Source organism: Watersipora subatra, chromosome 1 (genome assembly GCF_963576615.1).
Source record: "Watersipora subatra chromosome 1, tzWatSuba1.1, whole genome shotgun sequence".
Taxonomy (NCBI): Eukaryota; Metazoa; Bryozoa; class Gymnolaemata; order Cheilostomatida; family Watersiporidae; genus Watersipora; species Watersipora subatra.
Genome location: NC_088708.1, coordinates 57,280,968 through 57,299,689, shown reverse-complemented (window position 1 = coordinate 57,299,689; position 18,722 = coordinate 57,280,968). Strand labels below are relative to the sequence as shown.

The 18,722-nt window shown below is 35.3% G+C and overlaps 1 protein-coding gene across 1 annotated transcript in view; it reads left to right on the top strand.

Annotated features, from left to right (window-relative positions):
- Positions 1-18,722, top strand: part of LOC137393206 (serine/threonine-protein kinase BRSK2-like) — a 49,264-nt gene that overhangs the window by 12,401 nt on the left and 18,141 nt on the right. The window contains exons 3-7 of the mRNA XM_068079657.1: positions 2,463-2,548; positions 4,768-4,908; positions 8,303-8,419; positions 12,772-12,805; positions 14,848-14,916. Of these exons, the coding sequence (XP_067935758.1) occupies positions 2,463-2,548; positions 4,768-4,908; positions 8,303-8,419; positions 12,772-12,805; positions 14,848-14,916 (447 nt within the window). The remainder of the gene's footprint in view (positions 1-2,462; positions 2,549-4,767; positions 4,909-8,302; positions 8,420-12,771; positions 12,806-14,847; positions 14,917-18,722) is intronic.

Here is an 18,722-nt window from a genome sequence, read left to right as displayed (position 1 = left end):
TCTACTCAAAATTACTTTTTCATACAAACTTTCAACATATCTTGTAAAATTAGAGCAAGTGCATGACTGACTACACCTGAAGGAATTTTCAAAATATGACATTTGAAGTTTTAATAAAACATTGCTGATTCATAATTGAAAGCTTTATTGAAAGAAAAATTTAAAAAATGGAACTATTGGCAAATAGTCATTACATTGGTTAAGATACCCACGCTTAAATTACTTGCTTGAGGTTAATAGCTAGGACTGTTGACCATTACGCGTAACGATTGTTATGCTGGACCAAAATGCGAGTATTGTTTTAGTGAAATTTTTAGTAAAGATTTAGCTTTCTAGGTAAGTTACTCAAATTCATTAGGTAATTATTCTATTACCCATGCAACCGGCTAGTCGTGTATTAAAGGTTCTGGTAAAAATGTATGTCTGTTTATATACTAGATCTGACCAGCTGCTTCCAGTTTTCACTTGCCATGTTTCCTATACTTATGAGGCAACCTTTGCAGGTGCTATTTAATCATGGAATAATCTCTACCTACTCAACTTTCTTCTCATATCTAATCCTATTCCTAAATGTGTATGCCTGCCATCTATCCCTCAAGCTCTTCTACTGTATCTTCATATTTTTACTTTTTTCAATTTGACAGATGTAGAGTTTATATTCATTATTTATTTCATTATTCTTGGTTTGTAATCATAATTACTACTACCCTAGCAGTCCAGAGCACCGTGAGAGTTCATCAGGTGTAATAAGTAACTGCACAGTTATTCTGAAAAGTAGCAAGGCGGTCAATCAGCCCAGCTGCTAAAGTGTTGGTCTGCCAAGCCAAAAGTCATGAGTTGGAATCCAATCTTTTCTCTTAGCCTCTGAGCTAAGAGAAAAGATGGCTTTGGGCAGTCAGACAAACAAACAATGAGATTTATATATATGGATTATTACTATATATGCATATATATATATTACTTTACATATATTTTATATACTTTACACATGTATACTTAAAATATTCTTATTTTATATATTCTTAGTATATTATACATAAAAGATCATTGCACTCATTAATATGTTTGCTACAGTCTGCAGCCAAAACTGGCTTTTTATGTGCAATAGAAAAAGAGGTACGAGCGTCATCCATTGCAAGATCAGATTACTGCGATGATGCTATCAAATAACATGCTATAAATCTGCAAAGTTACAATTTATATAACAATCTATTAAATGCTACAAATATACATTGTATATTCATGAACAAGTGACATAAACGAACCATACTTATAATACACGCAGAAACAAAAATTAACATTTTTGAAATAAAAATATTTGCTTCATTTGCTCGGCCATTTGCATTCTGATTGTTGCTTTCGATGGAATGAACATCTTCTAGTTGTTCAATACCTTCCACAATGTCTTCTGGCCTCAACTATTCTTCTGCACCGCTAAACTAGTAGATACTATCATAGAAACAACTTTTTGGTAGAGTAAAACTTTTACTCGTTGCATTTCGCACAAATGCAAAGCGTAAATGTTTTGCTCGCTAAACACAACTTTTAGCCTAAAACTAGTCGTTCATATATCCTCGTAAATGTAAACCATTTTTATATACATGTATTTTGAAGTATCAAGGTCGCGTCAAACAAGAAACTACTATTAGTCTGATACAGTTAATAATTATTTCTATGGTATTGCTTTCAATGTTTTAACAAAGAAAATTGAAAAGTCTCGGAGTTTGACGACGAAACAATTAATTGTTATTGATGTAGACGATTCATTATTTATACGATTTTGTAAACACTTTTCTACTGATCACTTGCTATTATGGGTTCGTAAAGATCAGAGAGTGCCAAAGTGGCAGTCAAATAGAGGTGGCGTTCAATTAGAGGGTGTCGCTCTATTTTTCAACTTTTCTCCCATAGTGGCCCTCAAATAGAGGTAGCGGTCAAATGGAGGTGCCGTTCAAGTAGAGATGGTGTTCAATAAGAGGTTTTATGGTATATTACTTATACACATTGCTTATTATAGATGAGACAGATGATTCAAATACTTAACACTTAGTAGGCAATTTATGCTCAAGGGTGATGCATTACAGTTTTTATTAACCACCACAAACGCTGTAGGTTTTAACAAATTTAGAAGATAGTTGCAGCAGAGATAAAAGATAAAGCATGCACAAAAAATTTCGCTGTGAGCTTGTATGAAAAAGAAAAGTGAATTCACCATTTTGCAAACAAAAAAACATGCTTGTGACACATACATAACATAACTGAGCAGACCTCTTTGCTTGGTTTGGTAGGTGAAACCATCTGAAATAACTTTATTGAATTGCATTGTTGTATTCTTTTTTAATAAATATTTATTTTGTATTGTGACTTTGTGTGCACTATTTTGGAGTTCTCAGGATAAGAATGTTTCAAATTGTTTAAGATGAATGCCGCTTATGTTGGGAAACTATGTTTGCACATTGCAGGTAGAGAGAGAAATAGCGATAATGAAATTGATAGAGCATCCTCATGTCCTCGGTCTTTACGATGTCTATGAGAACAAAAAGTACTTGTAAGTAGCTATTCGCTGCTCATTTGCCTTCATGGCTTTCACATGATTTAACTGACTCTTGTCGCTGCCACATCTAAGACTAAATGTCAGAGAATTATCAGAACTTTATGTGGTTGGGTCAAACATATGTCTCATCTCTGATAGGCTGGTTACATTTCTCCTTGTCAACCATTCCGACTTGTCTCCTCCGTACACTTTTTGACCTGTTTTGACAGTTCATTAGTGCTGAGGCTTTGGTCAGCTATCATGATAGGGTTACTAGCATTAGATTGCTGGCCGACTTCTCATTATAGCCAAGCATTCAAGCACACACACATGCTAACAATGAGCAAGGCCTTGTCAATCATTCCGATTAGTCTCCTCCATACGCTTGCTGATCTATTGTGACAGTGCTTTAGTGCTAAGGCTTTGGTCAGCTGTCATGATAGGGTTACTAGCATTCGGTTGCTGGCTGACTTCGCATTATAGCCAAGCATTCAAGCACACACACATGCTAACAATGAGCTAGGATTCTCACGGCTTTAGAATAGAATTGAATTGAATAACTCCAAGAATCAATAAACAGAACTTGTTTAACATCCTGTCCCCTAATGCAAGAGAGCGTATGGAAAGATGAACGAGCTGCATACCGCTAGGCAACTATAGAGTGGATAAGAATAATGGTTATAGATTTATGGCGTCTCTCCGCGTGCTCTCGGTACACTTTGATTCAAAGAGCGAGCTATAATTATTGCTCTGCGCTACACTCACTTCACTCGTCCAATCCAGCAGGTTCAAGTTGTTTGCGTAGAGGGTTTAAAGCACTGATTTTTTGTATTTAGTTCCATTTATAATCGTTCACTCCCGAGGTGAAGGTTGTTACTGTCTCTTTTGGCCTATTGATCAAGTAATTAGTCAATGTTAGTATCGTTACTAATCCTGTTAGCCACACATCTGCTCTCTCCGCATCAGCAATTGAGTTACACTGACTGCCCACCCTCCTAGCCTCCTAGCCTTCTTTTTTTCCTATATATTTTATCTTATAGGCATTTTATCCATCCTTTTACGCCGTATCTACTTTTGATGTGGCGAATAGGCATACTTTCATCTTTCATTGCGTATCTCATCCGTTTCAAGCATCTTTCTCTACCATCATTTCTTTCCTTCTGATATTTTTAAGATGTCTCAAGCATTTTCTAGCTCATTTTCTCTTACTAGCTCGCTGTTTGGACCGAGGAGTGTCGAGAGCACACTGAGAAGCAATAAATCTATAACCATTATTCATATCCACTCTATATTTGCCTAGCTGTATGCAGCTTCGTTCATCTTTCCATACGCTCTCTTGCATTAAGGGGACAGGATGTTAAACAAGTTCATAAAAATCTCAAAAATTCTCCCACTGACTGCTTTCCACCTGAACTTTCATAGACTTCTCAAGTGATCTCATAGCATAGCTTCGTTTAGCATCTCATGTACAATTTAGCAGCCTTTTTGATATCTCATTGTCATATCATTTAGCCTTTTCTTATTTGTATACTTTTTATATTTTTTTATTATTATACTGGGTAGACGTCTTTGTGAGCTTCCGATAGCTTTCTTATTTCTACTCTTTCGTAGGCATCTTACATTCTTTCAATTAAAATCCTGACTCATTCAAACATCCTCTCAGCATTTCATGTACCATTTTGCAGCAGACGTTGATTCTGATATCATATAAAGGTGCTTGTGTAGCAGGTCATGTCCTCCTTTCCCATGATCATTGTGCAGTTTTGATAAACATTTCTGTTCTCGACTCAACCTTTGAATATCTTTTTTGTATGCATATCGCTTGGTTCGTGTGTACTAACTTTTGTCACCAAAATACTATAAAAATAATGCTTAGTTGTCAGTTTCATCACAACTTAAATGTTCTAGTCTATTTTCCTATTCTATTTAACCTTTAACATCTCTGTAATGGCTGCATGGAAACTGGGAACAATGTTATATTTTCCTATAAATAGTCAGGGCTGGATTTGACAGTTGTATATGGGAGTATAAAAAGTTGGCAAGTGGCGTTCACTTGTCCGTATTGACAATTAAACTGAGCACTGACGATGTGCACTATTAGATAAGGGTGGTGATGTTATCTATTTCTTGGTTATTCTGTTTTGTGAACCATACGCTATACTGTATTCCAATCTCTCCACTGCAGTCCGGTCAGCTTGTCATATATACCTGTGCTTCTGGGTACACTTTTGCAGATATCTTATTTTGGAGCATGTATCTGGGGGAGAGCTGTTTGACTACCTCGTAAGGAAGGGCAGACTGACCCCGAGGGAATCGAAAAAGTTTCTCAAACAAATAATATCAGCTCTAGATTTCTGTCACAGTCATTCAATATGGTTGGTTTGTAGAGGTCAAAATATAGAATGACCTAGTGCTGCTCTGGGAATTCTAGCCATATGTCATTTCTTTGGCCTTGTGCAACTCTTATGCGATTGAGTAGTTCACAACACCATGTTATATAACCATTTGCATGAAATTGTCCATAGGTTATTTTTTTATTAAAAGGCCTATTTTTCTATACTATCTATAAATTTTTCTATATTTGGTCAATAATAATCCTTGCCTTTGGTAAGAATCATTCAATTTGATTAAAGCTTCACAGGCGGAGATAAAAAAAGGCTGTTCAATGTATATGATTGGCCAGTCTTCGCTTTAATAATGAGTCTCATTGGTCCTGAGAGTAACTAAAGAACCAACTCAATTAAACTTAATCATCAGTGTCATGTGATGACTTTCACGACATACGAATGAGTGAAAAGTTAGTTTCACTTATATTAGTTATTGTGAGCTGTACACAATTGTGCAGTAAACTTTGTTGTTTATTTTTTTTACTATAATTTAAAGTTTAACACTTGGGAGCCTTGGCCCAAGATAATTCGGGGAGTTGTTTTCCTGCGTCTGGTCCTTTGCTCGAGTAAACTCAGCTGCATAGTTTCACTTTGTTTATTTCCGCATTTTTAGTTTACATGAGATTATGATCTTTTGTTTGCTTTGTGCATGATACTTTTTCAGCATAACTCCAAAGTTTACTGAAAACTCCAAATACTGGAGACAAGTCAAACCGGCCGAAAAGTTAAAAATGGCTGCTGACAGAACATAGTTTTTAATGACACACTCGGTTAAAATCCTTGGTAATGCAGGATCAAAAATAGACAAATCTATATAGCTTATTTTCTTCAGCAAAAAGAGCTTTATATCAAAACTGATTGTTTTTCCATTCGTAACACTACATCATAGATATACTAAACCCATTAAATTATATTTATTCACTACATACACATTGTTAGACGGCAATCAATATGTTTCTTCATTCAACTCCAAAACATCACATCTTTTAAAGAGTGTGAAAAAGACTATTTACTATATTTGATTTCTGTTGTTTTTCATCGAGTTTTATAAGCTTGGAGCTTCAACATGATATTCAGTTCAAAAGGAATTGCACTATTTTAAGTACTTTCACAGTCGTTAGTAAGTTGTTGATACTGCGGACCAGGGGATCCGCTTGTATATACAAGACTAGGCTTCAGTGTTAAATAAATGGATGAATCGTTCCGATTACAGTAATTATCTAGTTATCAGTTTTTGATAACACAGATAAAAATGGCTAAAGAAAACTGTTCCTTCTGAAGGACAAGAGCTTCTCTAACATATTGCTGGTAAAATAATCTTGCAATACATCATTATAATAGAATTAATTTAATACTATAGTTTTTTTAATGTACACATTGTCTAAAAACAAACACTCCCAAAGTAATTTCTCTTGTTTGCTGAACTCTGATAGTTGCGGCTGATTAACAATTAGTTCACCTTTTGTAGACTAGAGTTAGCCACCCGGAGTGAGTTCTTAAAATCATTTGCACTGTGATATCACTAGCTTCTTAAACTTTGACGGAACTTCAGTGTTTTATGGTAATACTAAATCATGAAATTATCAGTTTATGACATTCAAGTCCAATAAAAACAGCAAGTCTAATGAAAACTATGAATGGAAATATTGGTCAAAGCTGAGATGTTAAACAGAAGTCTGCTGTAGTTTTCTAGACTCCCATGGCTCCCAGCGATTACACATAGTCTTTGAAAAGATTCCTTGAGTTTCAAAAGTTCAAAGAAGTTTTTTGTTCTTTACTGAGTCAAATTGATTGACTCGAGATGAAATAGCGTTAATAGGCATGTATTAGTGCTAATACTAACTATTATATCTGCACATGGTACATGTTCTCATACAGATAAAGCTTTAGTGATATATTAACAATGAATATCCTTATGAGCGGAATTAATATGAAAATAAAATATAGTACAGTAGTGTGCGAAATAAACTGGAACCGTTTGCTAGAAAACTAAAACTCCCATTTACAGCATTATGATTCATTTTAAATGTAGTCATAACTGAAAGTGAAGAGGCTGATACAATTAAAAATAAGGCGTATAAAACATGAAAAAGGGAAAAAATATAAGTTGTTTATTAAACTTCACAAAGTCTAACTGTACATTTCAACTAACAACTCCATGCTTGCTCATTGCCAAGTTCACATTTCCATTTAAAGGTAAAGTAAGAAGTCTTTCAGATAAAGTAAGAAGTCAAATTTTTTGACTTCCTTGCGATTAATTTAATTTCTAACTCAGTTTTGCTTTAATTCTAAGTGAATTTGTCTACAGCATTTATTTATGAAGTGTAATAGAATTTTTGTGGGCTTCAGAGTGAATGAAATGATTTACATATGTAAAGTATATTCTTGAAAAATATTCGCTCCGACATGCGATGGTTTTAGCACAGGAAGCAGATTTAAAAAAGAATTAACTTCATATGTTAAAATTAGGCTTTACCTAAAAAGTTACATTCATATAAAAACAAGGGTTGAAGCGTAAGAAACATTTACACACTTCCCTTTTATAACTCACTGTCCAATATTTATCAAAGCTGGTGGCTACTCGGCCTATACTTCCTGCCAAAGCTGGAAGCAAAGCTGTGTTTGCGCACATCTATGCCAGCATTGGCATAGATGTGCGCAATGTATTAACATTTGTATTAGCACCGATACAAGCGGTCCTAATGCTAGGTCCTAGTGCTAGGACCTAATGCTAGGTCCTAGTGCTAGGTCCTAATGCTCGGTCCTAGTGCTAGATCCTAATGCTAGGTCCTAATGCTAGGTCCTAATGCTAGGTCGTAGTGCCAAGTCCTAATGCTAGGTCCTGCAAGCTGTGAATTCCTTCGAAGAGTTGTAGTTGCATAATCATTCAAAAACATAATTTTTTAGCTGGTTAGTTGACGTGTTTGAAATCAGAACAAAATGATAATTAATTTAATATATATTTTAAGGCTAGTAAATTATATATTAAATCAGTCATGTAAATTATATATAAATTTAATATATAATTTAAGGCTAGTAAATTATATATTAAATTCTGATTTTGTCCTGATTTTAAACATGTAAACTAAGCAGCTATAAAACTATGTTTTTGAATGATTATGTTGGCTAAATTTGCAACATTTAGTGTCTTTAATGGTTTAAGATAACAACCTGTACAGATATAATCATACCACATACATTTTAGTTTTCTTATTTCAAGTCACATACATGTATATGACAGAATAAGTCATATACATGTATATGACATGTTATGACAGGGTAAGCCATATACAGGTATATGGCTCACCATGCTATGTTCTGAACTGTATGTGCATGTCTAAACTACATTCATTAATAAAAGTGCCTTTGTTATTTGTTATAGTCATAGAGATTTGAAGCCAGAAAACCTTCTCTTAGACAGCGATGATAATATTAAAGTTGCTGATTTTGGCATGGCATCACTTCAAGTAGAGGGGTGCATGCTTGAAACCTCTTGCGGGTAAGATAACATTTATGTGAAGATTTTGTGGAATTGTTCTTTTCACATTTTAATAGACATTTGAACATGTTATTAGTTATTACAGCCACGGTGCTAATAAGCCTTTAACATGGAGTTTCTCTTCTGTAAATATTAGAACTAATTAAAGTTGAACATCTCTTTTAGTTAAGAAGGTTGCTTTAAAAAACTACCATTTATTCTTTGTACAAGTTTATGATTTTTAGAAAACTCAAGTTCAATCAGCTCCAATTTGTCATCTTAAATATTTTTTGGCAGCCATGTTGGAATTCTTCAAGTGCTATTTTCAGTTTATTCAAACTTTACCCACAAATATTCTTTATATACCTTGTATTCAAGCTCTACACGACAATCATAATTGCCTGTTTGTTCGTAACATTCCTACCAAAAATATCGAACTAACTTCACCGTGCATTATTTAAAGGTTGACGTGCAATAAAATTCACTTTACAGTTATTTGGTATCAAAAGATTCACCATGTCTTACTCTGTTGTGTTGTAGGTGCCAAATATGTGGAAATGTGATTAAAAGCTCTTAAAAGCTCAAAAACGAACAGTTAATCGCAGCCACACGAGACCGCAGTGGTTTGGATTCTCTTTCCAAAAAGGCTCAAATGTGACGTAGTTGTAAGAGATGGTTTCTGTTTACACTTTCATGCACCCTTATTCGTCGAAAGATTTTCACAAATATACTTCACGCATTCAATAAAACCATGTCTATTGTTCTTACGCGTCTATTTTATCGGCATCGTAATGCTGCCACTTTGAGCACTGATATCTCAAAACCTACCATAAAAGTCTGTTTAATTTTTTAATCTTAGCTTGAACGATTGCATATCATCCTCTGATAAACATGATGAGCCTGTTGGTCACCTGTGATGGTCGAAAAATGCTGTAGAAATTGTTCGCGCCATATGGCGGGAATTGTAAGTCACATGATCAGATAATGTTAGTTTCAGTTAAAGTTTGATCTATCGCAAATGGCAGACACGCTTTCTCGTATTAAAATTGTTAATGTTGTCATTCGAGAAAAATATGTAAGTATTTTTTCGCAATATGAAGCGATAATTATCATCATTAAAATCATATATATATATATAATAATATTCGTTCTATCACTCTCTAGCTATAACTATTACTACTAGCTAGCTTGGCACATAGGAGCTGGCTAGTGGTGGTGCTTACTTGCTGGGAGGTTTGATTCTGTTGAGGATCATCTTCAAATAGAGCGTCAGGCTCGAAACGCCAGGGTCTTAACTCTTCAGAATTTGACATTTTTTATAATCGCAAGTCGTACACGTACTTCGAATTGTCGGACAGAATGGCCAAGCTGAAACTGTAAAGTAGCGAGCATCTATATTCGATACGGGGTCTTTGGTGAAACCCGAAGTGTTTGTCTTAAACTAGTGCTACGATAAGTTTTATATTGAGCTTTTTCTTTTTATTGGCCTTTCAATTCACGTGAGAACATCACGTGACAAGACAATAACCAAATTTCATGGCTACGTCATCGAAATAAAGAGATTCCAATCTACGGCGGCTTTTCGTTTTTGAGCTTTTAGGAGCTTGTAATCATATTTCCACATATTTGGCACCTACAAAACAACAGAGTAAGACATGGTGAATCTTTTGATACCAAATAACTGTAATGCGAATTTTATTGCAAGTCAACCTTTAAGTTACTTTATTTCTTTTGATTTACGAAGAAATAACAATATAGCAATGCTATATGGCATTGCTATATAGCAATGCTATATAGCAATGTTATATGGCATTGCTATATGGCATTGCTATATAGCATTGTACGTTCCATTATGTTATATGGTGCTCTATAAACACAATACCTATTAAACGGTTCGTTTGAATAAAGACTTGAAATGTAATAGTGCTTCAAATTACCGATGAATTTAAACATATATAATGAAATAGACTTTAGATAATACTTTGAGATGGTTGAAAGATTTGCAAAACCACTATATAGATAATAGATAATGCTTAAAGGTTGACTTGCAACAAAATTCACATTACAGTTATTTGGTATCAAAAAATTCACCATGTCTTACTCTGCTGTGTTGTAGGTGCAAATGTGTGGAAATGTGATTACAAGCTCTGAAAAGCTAAAAAACGAACAGTTAATTGCCGCTATCACGAAACTGCCGTAGATCGGAATCAGTTTATTTCTCTGACGTAGTCAATCCATTCGGTTATTTTTTCACACTTGAGGTTCTCACGTGAATTGAAAGGCCAATAATAGGCTCAATATACATGTAAAACTTCTTGTAGCACTAGTATATGACAAACACTTCGGGTTTTACAGAAGAGCCTTTACCAAATATAGATGCTCGCTACTTTACAGTTTTGTTTCGGCTTGGTCTAATCGTCTAGTCGTAATCTGATCATGTGACCCATACTTCCTGCCAAACAGCGCGAATAATTTCTGCAGCATTTGGCTGCTATCACGGGTGACCAACAGGCTCATCATGTTTATCAGAGGATTATATGCACTCCTTTGAGCTAAGGTTAAAGAATTAAACAAATTTTTACGGTAGGTTTTGATATATCAGTGCTCAAAATGACAGCATTACAAAGATGATGAAGTAGACGAGTAAAAACAATAGACATGGTTTTATTGAATGCGTGAAGTATATTTGTAAAACTATTTCAACGAATGAGGTTGCATGAAAGTGTAAACAGAAGCCATCTTGTTCAACTACGTCCCATTTGAGCCGTTTTGGCAAGAGATTCTAATCTACGACAGTTTCGTCATGGCCGCGATTAACTGTTCGTTTTTGAGCTTTTAAGAGCTTGTAATCATATTTCCACATATTTGGCACCTACAACACAGCGGAGTAAGACATGATGAATCTTTTGATACCAAATAACTATAATGTGAATTTTGTTGCAAGTCAACCTTTAAAGCAACCATAATTATATCAGCACCATACTTGTATGCCTATGTGAAAATACACAAATGTTTAATACATGTATCTGATGGTTTTATTAATGACTTTTTATTATGATTGTTTATAACAATTATCAGCGTGAAGATGACTGCTGATAGGTTATACCTATCATAGACAGGTCATACCTATCATAGACAGATCATACCTATCATAGACAGGACATGCCTATCATAGACAGATCATACCTATCATAGACAGGTCATATCTATCATAGACAAATTATACCTATCATAGACAGAACATGCCTATCATAGACAGATCATACCTATCTTAGACAGATCATACCTATCATAGACAGGTCATACATATCATAGACAGATCATACCTATCATAGGCAGGACATGCCTATCATAGACAGATCATACCTATCTTAGACAGATCATACCTATCATAGACAGGTCATACCTATCATAGACAGATCATACCAATCATAAATAGATCATACCTATCATAGACAGGTCATATCTATCATAGATAGATCATACCTATCACAGACAGAACATACCTTTCATAGGCATAGGTCATACGTATCATAGACGGATCATAGCTATCATAGACAGGTCATACCTATCATAGACAGGTCATACCAATCATAAACAGATCATACCTATCATAGACATAGGTCATACATATCATAGCCAGATCATAGCTATCCTAGACAGATCATACCTATCACAGACAGAACATACCTTGCATAGGCATAGGTCATACCTATCATAGACGGATCATAGCTATCATAGACAGGTCATACTTATCATAGACAGATCATACTTATCATAGACAGATCATACCTATCATAGACAGTTCATACCTATCATAGACATAGGTTATACCTAAACATCCATACAGTAGCATCCTAAAGTTAATTATTTTTCTGGTTATTTTTTTGCTTTTATGCACTTCACTTTTGTTCTTAGTTTTTCCATTTATTCACCAACTTTCGGGTTTTTGAAAAACTATTTAAAATCCAAGCTGCACCATTGCCTATGCTATATAAAAGAATTGGATGTCTTATGCGGACTGTAGCTTCTCGTACCAAATACAAAAAGAAGACAGTCAATATATTTCAAGGTTGTATTATTATGAAATTCTGATGAGTGAATACAATTATCACCGTTGTTCTGTAAATCTGACATTTTGTGTGTCTAAATACAAACATATACTTTAGCCTTTTGATATGTAGATAACAGTGATCATAATACAGAGATTTCTCAACACACTGAACTCCTGTCTAGTTACTATAAGTGGTTCAATCTATTGCAAGATCATCTCTAATCGATGATTCTTGGTTTGTTTCTGATTAGACGAGTGAATCGTTAGCTGCGGATTGCACTTACTAGTATAATTATCTCACTTGCTGATTGGTTGCTAGGTCACCGCACTATGCATGTCCTGAGGTGATCCGGGTAAGGTCCAGTGTTGTACTCTTAGTTGTAGTTATAAGTTTTTATTCGTTGCTCTTTCTTTCTTCCGCTTTTTATTAGTTGTGGTTGCTGACGAGACGGTAGAGGAACGCGTGCGCTCCACGTGCGTGTGTCCAGCACTTGTCATCAATATTATTCAAGGTTGATATAGACTCTAGAGTAAGAGAACATATTTTTTTGATGAAGGCCATATCAATATTGTATCATATGAATACGCAACGATTGAAATTAGTCTCTACACAAACTTTCACACAAACTGCTACGCTGCTACTATACTACTACAAACCGCTACACTGCTACTATACTACTACAAACCGCTACACTGCTACTATACTACTACAAACCGCTACACTGCTACTATACTACTACAAACCACTACACTGCTACTATACTACTACAAACCGCTACACTGCTACTACACTACTACAAACCGCTACACTGCTACTACACTACTACAAACCGCTACACTGCTACTATACTACTACAAACCACTACACTGCTACAATACTACTACAAACCACTACACTGCTACTATACTACTACAAACCGCTACACTGCTACTACACTACTACAAACCGCTACACTGCTACTATACTACTACAAACCGCTACACTGCTACTATACTACTACAAACCGCTACACTGCTACTACACTACTACAAACCGCTACACTGCTACTATACTACTACAAACCGCTACACTGCTACTACACTACTACAAACCGCTACACTGCTACTATACTACTACAAACCGCTACACTGCTACTACACTACTACAAACCGCTACACTGCTACTATACTACTACAAACCGCTACACTGCTACTACACTACTACAAACCGCTACACTGCTACTATACTACTACAAACCGCTACACTGCTGCTATACTACTACAAACCGCTACACTGCTACTATACTACTACAAACTGCTACACTGCTACTATACTACTACAGTAGCAGAGAGACTTGCAGACTGCTACACTGCTACTATACTACTACAAACCGCTACACTGCTACTATACTACTACAAACCGCTACACCGCTACACTGCTACTATACTACTACAAACCGCTACACTGCTACTATACTACTACAGTAGCAGAGAGACTTGCAGACTGCTACACTGCTACTATACTACTACAAAATCTACACAAATTACACACATTTCAAATGGTATATTCAAATGAACAATATTTAAAAAAATTAATGCATTCATTTTTCCTTGAAATTTCAAACCTTTATCTTAAAGTACGAGTAAGTCAATGAACATATTTATAAATCTATTCTATTTTAGTTTTAACAAATTTTATAAATGACTCTAAATTCTCTCTTTTTGCTTTATAAATTTCGAAGGCAGGTAATTAAAAATTGTTTATGTTGATTTGTTTCCAAATTTACTTGTTATTTTATAAATCAACCAACTTGAAAGTTTTTAATGCTGTAACATAAAGATAATAAATCAACTTGGTTCAGATAACAACATTACATGACTAAATAGTTTATGGCAACCAATTTATGCATTTACTGCTACTTTTTTACTGCAGATTATTTGTAGTTCTTAAAGGTTTAAAAACAACATTGCCAAAGTACGTAATTGTATTTTATTTAGCTTTTGATAGTACATGCTAAGCACCATTGTGTAATATACTAATAAAAATAATTCATGTTTTAACTGATTTTTAAGTGTAATATATAAAGTCATAAACCTTTGTTAGTCATTGCAGAAGCATTAATGTTGTTGGCTACATTAGTAATATCTCACTCTTTATGGTTTCACAGTTAAGCATTTAATACAGCGCTGAGTAGTGACAGTTGCAGTATTATACAGGCCGCAGTCCGCATTGTAATGTTCAATACATATAATGGAGTTGATCATTCTTCGTTCTCTAACCAGCAATTTAAAGGATTTGAAATGACTTCGTAGTAATAATTGCCATATAAACTGCTCAACTCTGTATTATTAAACAAGCATTGGTAAATTACTAAATGTAAAGATTGTATTGATTTTCTCATCTATCTGTATGCAGGGTGAGAAATATGATGGTAGAAAGGCGGATGTCTGGAGCTGTGGAGTCATCCTATTTGCTTTACTAGTTGTGAGTCTTTTCTACTAATATAGCTGCAAGTCTCTAGTATTAGTGTTAGTAGTAGACTTCCTCTGCTGTAACTGCAAGGCTTCATTGTCTTATAAACTCCTATATACATGTACTGTTTTAAGTTCATCATAATATTATTACTGTCGCTTTAAATAGCCTGATAGATCTGCTTGTCAGATGAAGGACTCTGAGTGAATTGTTCAACTCCTACATGCGCAGATTCCCTTAGTTTAATTAACCAACGACAACTAATCAAGCAAATAAGCACTTCCTGATTTACGTCATATATATGAGCAATCTTTATTGTGGTAATCAATAGTCATATTTTACAATATGTTTTCCACAAGGTACCACAGCAAGTAAACTAACTAAAGAGCAGTGTACAACAAAAAATAAAAAAGAACGCAAAGAAACTGCAGTCGAAACTAAAAAACTAGTGAATAGTCTAACTAATATAATAATGTTGGAACTGAATGCATAAAATATGTAAAACGCAAGCTTGAGGATAGATAAGAGCATTGTTTAAACAAAAAGTGGACAAATAAAAGCTCTGACAGTTTGACGTCTGACGTCATGACAGTTTTAAATAATGGTAAAAGCTTTTGGAATATTCAGTACAAACACAATCTCAATAAATTGCCATCTAGCAATAGTTTTGTTTATTCTTTCATTTTTTCCATTCGGGTCACCACCACAAATGGTCTTCTCGCATATAGAATCCATTGTGACCATTCGCTCATGGCAGAGGAGCGATTGTGGTTGAATGCCCTTCCTAACCCTACCAAGGTCCTTGAACTACTGACCTGCTGACCTACTGATCATAAGCCTGCTACCCCACCACTGAACCACAGGGGCCCCCTATCTAGTAATGGTTCTGTTGGGAGATGTTTACACAACAAAGTTTCGAAAGGGTACACTGTATCTGTGTACACAACATAAAGGGTGCTCAATGTTTCTTTCTTCAGTGTGCGAACTCCCACTCACTACCCTGACGTTCCAAAGACACAGTCTTTGGAACACAGTCTTTGGAACATCCGTAGCATTATTATTCTATTTCATCTTTTGGTATCTACTTTTAAATACATGTATATTTACATCATTCACACTGTAGCTCTGCCACTCATCAATTAGTTCACTCACATTCAACGTAGAATATACAAGTGGTTGGAAGTGGCGTGCAAAGTCAGGAAATTCTAAAGCACAAGCTTTCTTTTTGACTTCTGTTAGTTTTGCGTTGCTGACCAATTAGTCTTTTTGATTTATTTTTATCAACAATACTAATTAAACAAAAGAAAAGAAGCTGGAAAAGTGATGAAGCTCATAATACGCATTAGCATAGCTACTCGTGGCGTCGGGCTTGTCGTCATCGCTCAATCAAGATCAATTTTGATAAGTAATTAGGTTTTATTCACTTGTTAAAAAAATGTAATTTAAGTTTTTTTTAAACTGGCCACATTTTTTATGTTTTTTATAGTATTAGAGAGTTGGTTCCACAAAATGGCGTGTTAGTAATCTGCCCTGCGATGGCCTGCACGAGAAGAAGATTGTGGGAGATTTAGACAGAAATTTGAGAATCGAGTTTGGTATATTGTGCGAGGGATGTAATTACAATAAAAGTACAATGCAGTATGAATATAGTGAACTGATAGGTAGTATGGATGATGATTTGAAGAGGTTTGGTATGGGAAAGGCGGATTTTTTGTGAATGGTTATTATCATGCGCTTTTGAAGTATTATCAACTTCGTAAGATGGGTAGGAAGGATGAGTCTGTTTGCAAGGTTCTCATCAATCAACCAATCACTGAATTGAATCAACTTGGTTGTTAGGTTTTGTGACATCCTGCTTTTGTAGACATTTGAAAGTTAAACAGACTTTTGTACTAATATTCTATGTTCTGAGGGCAGGTCTGCCAGTATACGCTCTTCTTTTATATAGTAGTGTAGCTATAACTTTAGGAGATATACTGTACATGTATACTAAAGAGCAAGTATAAACTACACAGTTTAGATATTCCTATATACTGATTTAATGTGAACAATAATGATGAGATGGTAAAAATCCAGCCTTAGTCGAAGGTCATTGATCTAGTTTTTCAAACGTTTAAATAATTTCCTGCTTTATTTCTTTGATTTCAATGCGTGTTCAATTATTGAGAGCATAGTCTTTTGGGAATTATATCAAAAACTTTGTTTGATTTTCCAAACATGATGTCCAAACCTTCTTAGAGGTTAGCAAGAGTAATTTTGTATGATGTAATAAAATGCATATACCATATCTTATGTATCAAAGCTACAGCTGGTTACAATAACCCTTACCCTAGGACACTTATATTTCGCTAGTATTTAGTTTCGTGAGTAGACTACAGAGTAAAATTTCGCTGCAGCTTAATTTTGCAGATCTGATGAGTGCGAAAATTTAGTGATGTGAAAATAATTGCAGTGGAGCAAACATAATTAGATTCCTCAGGTTCAGTTCACCGATAAGAAAAAAATTTCTATTTGGCACTATTTCATAATTGTGAACCGCAGGTAGAATGGTGTGGGCAAGGTCGATTACGCAATTTGCTCGCTTGCTGCCATTGGTTTCTTGGACTATCAATGAACGAAGCTATTTAATTTCGCGTTTTCGCTTGTTCGTTATGATAGTTTAGTTTCGCACATGAAATTCTCGCGAGAGAATGACTCCGCGAAAACGCGAAAGTTAGATGAGGCGAATACGTAAGTGTCCTAGGGTATTGCCCTACCGTCTTTTTTTAACAATTACTGATATGCCTATGTCATACAAACTTTATGGTACGTGGAGAACAACGCAGTGGAAAATTGTCAATATTTTACAGCATTCAGCCATTTGATTGCTCTTTCTGAGTCAGATAAACAGCACAAAATTGCTCTTAGTTTACATATTTATATGGATGCATTTTTCTTTCAAGTGGCTCTTTACTAGTCGCTCTTTACTAGTCGCTCTTTACTAGTCGCTCTATACTAGTCGCTCTTTACTAGTCGCTCTTTACTAGTCGCTCTTTACTAGTCGCTCTTTACTAGTCGCTCTTTACTAGTCGCTCTTCACTAGTCGCTCTTCACTAGTCGCTCTTCACTAGTCGCTCTTCACTAGTCGCTCTTCACTAGTCGCTCTTCACTAGTCGCTCTTCACTAGTCGCTCTTCACTAGTCGCTCTTTACTAGTCGCTCTTTACTAGTCGCTCTTTACTAGTCGCTCTTTACTAATCGCTCTTTACAAGTCACCCTTTACTAGTTGCTCTTTACTAGTCGCTCTTTATTAGTCGCTCTTTACTAGTCGCTCTTTACTAGTCGCTCTTTACTAGTCGCTCTTTACTAGTCGCTCTTCACTAGTCGCTCTTCACTAGTCGCTCTTTACTAGTCGCTCTTTACTAGTCACTCTTTACTAGTCGCTCTTTACAAGTCACTCTTTATTAGTCGCTCTTTACTAGTCGCTCTTTACTAGTCGCTCTTTACTAGTCGCTCTTTACTAGTCACTCTTTATGAGTAGCTCTTTACTAGTCGCCCTTTACTAGTCGCTCTTTACTAGTCGCTCTTTACTAGTCACTCTTTACTAGTCACTCTTTACTAGTCACTCTTTACTAGTCGCTCTTTACTAGTTGCTGTATAACTAGTCGCCCGTCCAATGGATTGACAATAATTAATGCATTATTTTCTCTAGACTCTACTCAATTTCCATTTAGCAAGCTCTGATCTGCATCCCTAGTTTAGTTCAAGACTTCAACAAATTCATTCGTCGGCTAGTCATGCGTGTATGCAAAAGGAAGAGATTTGTTAACTAAATGTAGC